Raw genomic sequence first — 10,299 nt, 5'->3', positions numbered from 1 at the left:
ACTTTTCAAAAATTAAAAGATAGATTCGGACTGGAGAGAAGAGATCACTTTAGATATTTACAGATTAGCCTGTTAAGCCGTAAGGTTCCCCAATTGGGGGACCCTGCTTTTCTTTATCATAAATCGATCAATAGAGACCGTATTAGATCCCCAATTATCATATCATGGGGTATCATTGGAAAGCCACACTCATTGGCTACAACCCTGTCCAAAATCTTTCGAGATCGCAAAATGATTGACGGAGCTAGAGCCCCCAGAGGTCGGGGGTGGTAATGTGTACTTTGGCGCACGCCTCACATATCGGCATGTAACTCAAGAACCGCTGAACAGATTTTGTCACCTGAAAGGGAAATTGACAGGAAACAAATATGGCTTTAATTCAATCTATATATTGTATTAAAAGAAATGCACACCCGAGCCGCTAGAGGTCTGCAAAGTGGCGCGTCGCGAATCGTCCTCATGAGGGCCCACATGTGGGCCCTTGGATGTTGAGTTATGTTTTTTACTTTTTTCAAGCGTAAAGACCATAACCCTATCAAAACAGCAGTCAAAGTGTATATTTTTATTTTTACTGATGTTTTGTAAGATTGACCGAAAATAAGAATTTATCGGAAGAATGCTAATTATATCTCTTTTATCATAAAACCGCGAGGAAATGACTACATCCAGATTTAACCCTGCCATTGGAAAGAGGGGCCTTTTCCCTATCCATAGATGTATGATTTGGCCATAATAAGGTCAAGGTCAAGTTCAAGGTCAAATATGAATTCATAATTAAAATCGATTATCATTTATTACTGTATCTACAAATCCTTCTGTTTAATCATCTTCCCTTTATTAATTTCCTTAGATCTTTTGTACACTTGATCTCAAGAAGGTAGTGAATGAGGCGGCCGGGTAGCGCAGCGGACTGAGCGGCTGCCTACCACCGCAGAGACAGTGGGATCGAATCGAGACTTGGTCGGTTGTCCATACTGACACAATTGGCAGTGTCAGCGGGTGGGAAGCCGGTGGGGTTGGTCCTGATAGTCTTCAACCCTCCCTACACTGGCAAGTGGGGGGCAAATGCGCGCAACAACCAGGAAGGGAGGGAAGGGAATTGGCACAATGACTCAAATTGGGATGGGAGAAAAATACAGAAAAAGAGGGAGAAAAAGTAGATACAAATAAATAAATAAAAAGAGAACGTGGTGAATGAGCTCAGTGAGCCAAATCAAAAGAACCTCAATGTTTTCATGGTGTTATTCACCGGCACAGATGCAAAAATAAATCATAATTTATATTCTCCTTTTTTTCATTACAATTCAAGCCTAGTAACATACACAATATTTCTGACACTGGAAATACATACCCACAGGTCCATAGATGTTCCTAGATACCAAGAACATGCAAATTGACCTTGTAGAAGTGGAGCAATCTTCCATTTACTTAGGCATGTACCTTTAGGCGAAATTTCTGAAAATAGGGCTACAGCTTAACAGGTTAGAGACTACTACAACAAAGAAATAAAAATAGATAGGAACAATGAACAGAATGGAATAATTAAGATAATGGTTAAGGCATGAAGGGGGGAAGGGGAGGATTATATCGGCGCTCTATCAGGCCCTTATGGATAGTAAGGACATTACAACCAAAATCAAATACATAAAAGAAAAATGGGATTGAGATAACGGATGAGGAATGGTATAATGTATGTAAGGTACAGCACTCAACCACGGGTTCAATTAAGGATATGGAGGGAGTTTGGATGGAAAAACACTATCAGATTCTTTATAACACCAGAGATGAAGGGGAAGTATGCATTAACACAGAAAACATGCTGGAGAATGTGTGGGCAAGAAGGGGCAAACCACACACACATCTTCTGGAAATGCCAAACATTTTAAAACTATTGGGAAGGAATAGGAGAGACAATAAAGGAAATAATAGGATACAAAGTGCCTTTGACAGGCTTGGTACTATATCTAGGGAACCTGACACAGGAGTGTATACAGGGGGAAGACAAATATCTGATGAAGATACTATTAGTAGCAAGTAAAAAAGCAATAACCAGACTATGGTACAAGGAGGATCCACCGACAAGGGAACAATGGCTAGGAATAGTAGAGGAGATACAAGAAATGGAGAGACTTGGTTACAGGTGGAAAAGTTTGGGTCAAAGTGGGAAAAATGGGAAGAATATAAGGGGAGAGGCAACGACACCACAGAAGAGTGAATAAGAAGGAGGAAAAGAAAATTAAATGTATATGGAATGTAAATACAAAAGAGGGTCAATGTACCCATGTCACTGTATTGTTTTTATGTTTGTTTTTGTATGATTTCAATTATATGTTTGTTATATGTTTGTAAGTGAAAAACTGCAAATAAAAATGTAAGTACAAAAAATAAAAATAAAAGGATAAGATGACCCTTTATTAATCCCCTTGGTAAAATGCGGGTGTCAAATCAGCATGGGGGGGATACAGGGTGGGGGATACATAGCTTCACAGTCCTATACAGTCCGGTATCTATATACACTATAGATACACTATCAAATATAAATACAAATACAATATATATAGTCACGTCTCTCTGCCAGAGAGGACCACCCAACCTAAGCATAGGATACAATGATGGGTACCATTACAATGACCTCTTCTTCCGTTGGACAACTGAGGGGTGGACTCCAAAAGAGTCGACTCAAAGTCAAAGTCAAGTCAAAGTCATGTTTATTGTAATTTTTCCATGTGACATGGAAGCACGAAATACACTACTCGGGCCATAGCCATTAAATACTAAATAACTTGAATAAATACTAAAAAGAATACTGATCCTCATGATAGACATACAAACTGATTCAATAAAAATCCAGTAAAAACGAATCATTCAGTAAAATCATTCAGTAAAAACTAATTAATTCAATAGAAAACTAATCCATTCAATAAAAACCTATAGTCTAATTCAATAAAACTGATTTAGTTCAATAAAACTATAATTTGATTCACTGATTAAAAGAGAGTAGGTGCCATAATGTGCTACAGTGCAGTGTGCAGAGGCATATGGCAGTGATAAGCTGCGATGAACTGTTCAGTAGTCTCACAGCATCCGGGAAGAAGCTATTCATCAGCCTGGTGGTTCTTGCCCGGATGCTGCGTAGCCTCCTGCCTGAAGGGAGGGGGGTAAACAGTCCGTGGTAAATGTCAGAGATGTCTGGTAAGCTGCATCCGATGTGCAGACCTCACCACCCTCTGTAGCTCCTCGTCTGAGTCGTTAGAGTGAGGGTTGACTCCTGGTTAGTAGTGACTCTGAGGGTCAAAATGCAGTAGAATTGACCATTTGACCCCATATATTTTCAATGGGAAAGGGCGTGAGGTCTGTGGTGGATATCAGAGCTCATCCCCTCTCCTCCCCTCCCCATTGTCCCCTATCCTGTGCCCCCCCCCCCCACCCACTTGACCCATCAAATGGAGCTCCCCCTCCCGTTCTCACTATAAAGGGCTCCTCCCGACACCATTCAGTCTTCTCTTCCTAGGTAATTTCAGCTGATAACCTGGGCGAAAGCCACTCAACCATGTATCTAACTATCTTGTATATAATTTATCTATCTGGCTAATAAAACGTATTAACCAGACTCAGTTGACTCAGTACGTTATTCATGATATTCACTATATCCTACAGGTCCAATGTGGTTAAGGTTAGCGTTAAGTATAGGGTTGGGTGGGGTGGGTACATGAGATGCCATGTTTTTAGGGAGTCCCCATTTTCAATTTCAATGCAAGTCCAAATAATTGCTCACAGAGGCTAGATATCCTAACAAAAATGGCCAATATAGTGTCCACATAAATTATTAGAGTGGAGGAGTGGACTGGGCCTGGACGTCTTTATCCACTTATCAGCGTTCATTCATGCTGGTACAGTAGGACAGGAAAAAAAGCAATAACACCCACCTCATTTCCCTCACTTTTATCTAGGGATGTCCGATATTATCGGCCTACCGATATTATCGGCCGATATTGGCATTCAAATGTTATCGGAAATTATGGGTATCGGTCTTCAAATTTTTTATAATTTTTTTAAAAATCTTTAAATGTATTTAACCTTTATTTACCCAGGCAAGTAAGAACACATTTTTATTTTATTTATGGTGAAAAGTATGCATACTGTTGTGTTTTTTGGGGGGGAAACCCTGCATATATCGGTATCGATTGATATTGGTATCGGAAGAGTTGGACAATATCGGTATATCGGATATCGGTAAAAAAGCCAATATCAAACATCCCTACTTTTATTCATGTGTGGCTTCACCAAAATTGTAAGCGTGAGTGAGTGAGCATTGTGAGCGAGGGAGAGAGTGAGCATGCATTTCAGGGCCTCCCGGTCACCACTGATATGGACAAACACGATTCCTACATCAACGAGTCGTCCCATGCCATGTGAACGGCGGCCAGGCGGACTGCTGATTTCGACTAAGTCGGGTTCGCATGTTGGAAATGCAGGCGCCAGCTAACGCCTCATCTACCTCATTACTCATGTTAATCATAACTAATGCGAGACGCCCCCCTCAGCGTTGCAACAGTGGTTCTCCTTATCACCGAGGGATGTTTACACAGGCAGCTATTCATTGACACATGTGGACTCACATACACATACGCGGGCACACGCACGCACGCACGCACACGTACACACAGACACACACGCTCGGGAAAGGAGGTAAGGGTGAGTCAGGTAGATGGTATTGATTACTTGGAAACATCATGTGACTCACATTGATTGAGGCAGTGAGTCACACACGCGAGCACACACACACACACGCACAGACACACACACAGACACAGACACACACACAGACACACACGCGAGCACACATGCAAGCACACACACACACACACACACACACACACACACACACACACACACACACACACACACACACACACACACATCCTATACGGAGTCTCCTGTAGTGGAAGTTTGGTTCTGTCTAAGACGGCTCGTCTTGTCAGTGTTATCTGGCTCGTCTGTCACCCACCCCTCAGTGGACAGAGGGTGGGGAACGGCGCTCCACAGACAGACCCCACGGCCTCCACTGTTAGCTTTGCACTGACTGTCGGAAGGGAGAGGTGAAAAAGTACTACCTGATGGATGTGTGTGTGTGTGTGTGTGTGTGTGTGTGTGTGTGTGTGTGTGTGTGTGTGTGTGTGTGTGTGTGTGTGTGTGTGTGTGTGTGTGTGTGTGTGTGTGTGTGTGTGTGTCTGTGTGTGTGTGTGTGTGTGTGTGTGTGTGTGTCTGTGTGTGTGTGTGTGTGTGTGTATGTGTATGTGTGCGTGCGTGTCTGTGTTTGTGTCTGTGTGTGTGTCATGTTCATAAGTTGGGTGTTAGAGGCCTTCAGATGGCCGGTCTTCGGAAGAGAAGAGCCAAACAGTTAGCAAGATATTGCTCAGTGTCAGCTATTATTGGCAGCCGCGCAATTTGGAGAAGACGCTGCTATCTGTATCCATAAGTTGTGTGTTGATTGTCAGGTTCATCATCCATGTGTCGGTGTAACTTTGGTTGCCATTGTCAATTTGGGCACGAATGTATCAGAATAACCCACAATGTACAAGTGCACTGATAATATTTGTGTCCTTTAAACATTGTCTATATGTGGACATAAATAAAGATGTGTGTGTGTGTGTGTGTGTGTGTGTGTGTGTGTGTGTGTGTGTGTGTGTGTGTGTGTGTGTGTGTGTGTGTGTGTGTGTGTGTGTGTGTGTGTGTGTGTGTGTGTGTGTGTGTGTGTGTGTGTGTGTGTGTGTGTGTGTGTGTGTGTGTGTGTGTGTGTGTGGTGTGCCTATAATACGTTGAAACTGTTCCTGAAAGTGTCTGTAGAAAGGCGTTTAATCTTCTGTGTCATCTGCACGCCCACTCAGAGCTGACGTTTTGCCATGACCACACTTTGTCATGTGTGACTGATAAGGGAAGTGCAATGAGGGCTTTTCAAGTAAGTGCAAAATAAACCACAAGTAGTGTTGGATTGAAGTGCTGTAGCCTGATCAATCTGAATTCAACAACATGTTTGAATTCAAGATAGCTACAGAACATCAACCATAAATAGATAAGATCACTTGGTAGAAAGAGGAAAATACCATATAGTTCTTCCTCAATTGCTCACATACTAAAATTGGAACGCAATCACTGAAACCTGAAACCCAAATCCCTAAACCAAGTCTGCAGAATTGCAAGCACAATTTCTGCGTTACACTCAGTTTTAATTTCTAAATCACACTTTTGCAAAACATTACACACAGTTCCCTACATCAGGCACAACGTTCCAAATAAAAATGTCTAGTCTTCCTTTGGAAAGCGGCGCCATTCAAAATGCCGAGCATTATTTACCAATTGGCAACACCCACTCCTCACAGGTGTAAACACCAGTTGCTTATGTAAACCTCTCCTGATGAATTATAACATCATTTATCCCGGCCCATGTATTTGTATTGTGTTCGCACAGATTACCAGCCGCCAAAATTGGTTCAACAGGATCTTATCAGTTGTTGTTGAGATAAGCCCTTCTCTGTGACTTATGTGTCAAAGGAGCTGTTGATCTATTACAAACCTCACACAGTCCTTTAGTAAGTGACCTATCCACCATTCTATTTCATTACAGTAATAGGCCTAGCAAATATTCACATTTATTCCTGACTAAAGATTTTCGGACAAAGGCCTACCTGAAAGGGATGGATGCCCTTGTCTGATCCATTCAGATTTTCTTCTCGGGGAGTGTGGAGAGTAGTGCCTGGGAGATAAGCTGTTGGAGGGGAGGGAGCCCCCCAAGAAGGGCGGCATGCTGATGATGCTGGTCAAGTCGGGCGTGCTAAAACCTCTGTCCACTGCCGTCTGTCCGCTACTCAGGTTTGAACCGGGGAAACCGGCACTGTGGCCATACGTCGACCACTCCTCCCACGGGGCCGCGTACGCAGGGTTCCACACGCCGGTCGACTGGCTGTTGGGCGGCTCGCAGAGTCCCGAGATGTGGTGATAAGGGGCGAAGTCTCCATACGGCAGCGGCGGTGGAAGGTATTGTGGTGACCCCGGCAGGTGACTGTTCAGTGTTTGAGCAGGGTGTCTCACAGAGTTGGGGTACATACCGTTGTCCTTGTCCAACAGGTAGCTCAGGTACATCTCAGAAAATCAAACCCTTTGTGCATTATAGTATTTATGTCACAACGAGGCCCTGGCGCTCTCCTACTGTCCTCGAAGGTCCACACACTAAGTAATTATTCCTACCAGGCTACTTGTTGAGTACACACCTTTATAGATTTACAGCTTGCGAGTTCAAAAGTATCACCGTGACGTCACGTCTTTACCTGAGGCCCTCCTGCTTGCACTTGGTGACATAGGGTAACTGACCTTGACTGACAGTCAGGAACGAGTCCACTTAGCGGATTTTGATAGGGACAAGGTGTGTGTGTGTGTGTGTGTGTGTGTGTGTGTGTGTGTGTGTGTGTGTGTGTGTGTGTGTGTGTGTGTGTGTGTGTGTGTGTGTGTGTGTGTGTGTGTGTGTGTGTGTGTGTGTGTGTGTGTGTGTGTGTGTGTGTGTGTGTGTGTGTGTGTGTGTGTGTGTGTGTGTGTGTGTGTGTGTGTGTGTGTGTGTGTGTGTGTGTGTGTGTGTGTGTGTGTGTGTGTGTGTGTGTGTGTGTGTGTGTGTGTGTGTGTGTGTGTGTGTGTGTGTGTGTGTGTGTGTGTGTGTGTGTGTGTGTGTTTCGTGTCATGGGACAACTTGCACATCATTTTTACACTTACCACTTGAGGGCAGCAAATAGCTGAGTAATGACATAATTTAATTTTAAAAAGACAGATGGCAGCACATTTAACAGCGCCCATCGCATGTGTGTGTGTCACTACTGCATGACAAGTCACAGCATTGTCAATGTGTGCAATGAATAAAGACTTCTTCAAAGTCCAGTTTAATTCAGAATGGATCTAAATACACACAATGAGAACAGCCCCACAGGCTTGAAATCCTTCTGCAATAGATTTCAAGTAGAGGGAGCAGTGTACATAAATACCAAGTATTTATCAAATACTGTAATAGTTCATGTGAAGAGGTCAGCTCTAATAGTCTGACTGTGCTTGAGTTGATGTCCACAACAGTCTCAAGGTGACTAGAGTGGAGCACATAATAACCTACTAAAGTAACTTAAATGCTTTCAAGAGGAAAATGTTAAGCTATTCCCCTCTTAAAGGAACACGTCAACAATATGGGAAATGCACTTACGGTCTTCTCCAGAGTCAGACAAGAAGATGTCCACTTCCTCTCCAATTTCCTCTCTGTGTGTTCAGCACAAATGAATGGAAGCGGATACGGACCAGCTAGCCTAGCTGTTGGCCAAAAACACCTCTCCCAGAGTTTTAAGCTATAGGCTAGTGGTCCGTATCCGCTTCCATTAATTCATTCAAACCTTTATTTATTCTCGAAAAGGACAATTGAGGTCACCCTCATTTTCAATGTCATCGAGACTTACAGACATTTCAATGCATACTTTTTTTTATAATATAATAATAATAAATAATAACAACTCTATCTATATAGCACCCTTCACACAGTGCCCCACAACAAGTATCACAAAATGAACATATAGGCATAAAATCAACATACAGTTGACAATGACAATCAATGAAAATAACACTATGTAACAAATCATCAAATACACTCACAGCACACACACGTACACACTCACTTAATAAACAACTCACTGTAGCACCCACTTTACACCTGGGTAAAACAGAGTCCATTCTCTTCGGATCAAATAACAAACTCAGCAAGACCGACGGCTTCTCAGTTACAGTGGGTGACAATATTGTCACAAGGAAAGATGAAATTACATACATGGGTTCCATCCTAGAGGCAAATCTTTCCTGTGACAAAATGGCATCCAATGTAATAAAAAAAAAGTCAACCAACGAACTAGATTCTTGTACCAGATCTCCTCTCTGGTAAACAAGAATACTCTGAAGACTCTGGCAGGAGCACTCATTCAAGGGTACTACGACTATGCATGCACCTCATGGTACCAAAGCACCTCAAAGGCGCTAAAAACAAGATTACAAACATCACAAAACAAACTGGTCAGACCAGGGGCGTATCTAGACCCAGCACTTCAGTAGGGCACAGAAGGGCACCAACAACTAAGAATTTGGCCGGTTTTGGCCGGTTTGTGGGCGAAAATGGGTGGATTTTGTAACTATTTTTTTTTAACTTTATTTCGGTTTTAGGGTTAGGTTAGGGTTATGTTATTTAATTATTTTGGGGAGCCAGCCCCCCAAACTCCTGAAATGCATAGAAATCTATGAAATAAATAAAACAATCTGACATTTATATTAAAAAGAGCTAGCCACCCAAACCCCTAAAATACATAGAAATCTATGCATTTTGGAACAGTTACTATATATATAGTCAATAAAGCATTTAGTCATACTTAAAGTTTAAAGTGCTTTACTTGCATTGAACATTGCATTGAACATTGAACATTGAGGAGACATCATTAGAAAGCACAATGTATGTTTCCATAGTTACGCAGATGACACACAATTGTACATCTCCGCTGAACCAAATGATCACACAGCTATAAACTCAATTTCCGCCTGTCTCTTAGCAATAAACAAATGGATGACGAACAACTTCCTAAAATTAAATGAGGGCAAAACTGAAATCCTACTAGTCGGTCCTATAACAAAAAGAGAAATGTTACAGAGCAATATGGGGCAACTTACTCCTTGGATCAAACCCGAAGTTACAAGTAAGTAACCTACACTGGCTTCTGGTAACATTTAGAATTGATTTCAAGGTCCTCCTCCTTATATACAAAGTATAAACATTGTGATCATCTACTACTGGTCTATTGAAGGTTCCAAGCCACAGTCTAAAGAAAATCAGGGATGCAGCCTTTGCTAACTATGCACCAAAGTTATGGAACACACTACCTATGGACATTAGGGAAGCTAGATCTCTTAATATTTTCAGAAATAAGCTAAAAACGTACCTCTTCACCATAGCCTTCTAATACACCCCGCTGTTGATTGTACTGTAGCACTATTTTACTCTGGCCATTCTATTGCATAATTTTACTATCTATTCTACTATTCTATTATTGCACTGTATTATTGGTGTGCAAACCAGTCAACTTACAAAAAAGAGCCTGTTGGAGGATTTCAACAAGATAAATGCAGTGCAAAATATTTCACTATAATATTTCAAAGCGAAGTAAAAAATATTATAATAATTATTTGATCATGTTAAATGATCATTTGATCATGTTAAAAAAGGGAAAATAAAAAAGC

The 10,299-nt window shown here is 41.9% G+C and overlaps 1 protein-coding gene across 1 annotated transcript in view; it reads right to left on the bottom strand.

Annotated features, from left to right (window-relative positions):
* LOC311242930 (homeobox protein CDX-1-like) overlaps nt 1–7,140 on the bottom strand; it is a gene marked incomplete at both ends in the record, with an annotated part of 15,183 nt that extends 8,043 nt beyond the window's left edge. The window contains one exon of the mRNA XM_084331994.1: nt 6,687–7,140. Within this exon, the coding sequence (XP_084188120.1) occupies nt 6,687–7,140 (454 nt within the window). The remainder of the gene's footprint in view (nt 1–6,686) is intronic.
* Between the last annotated feature and the right edge of the window lie 3,159 nt (nt 7,141–10,299).

The sequence above is a fragment of the Notolepis coatsorum genome (assembly GCF_963971535.1).
Source record: "Notolepis coatsorum genome assembly, chromosome: 16".
Lineage (NCBI taxonomy): Eukaryota > Metazoa > Chordata > Actinopteri > Aulopiformes > Paralepididae > Notolepis > Notolepis coatsorum.
The sequence above is the reverse complement of the archived record's forward strand: the minus strand, read 5'-3'. Positions and strand labels throughout refer to the sequence as shown.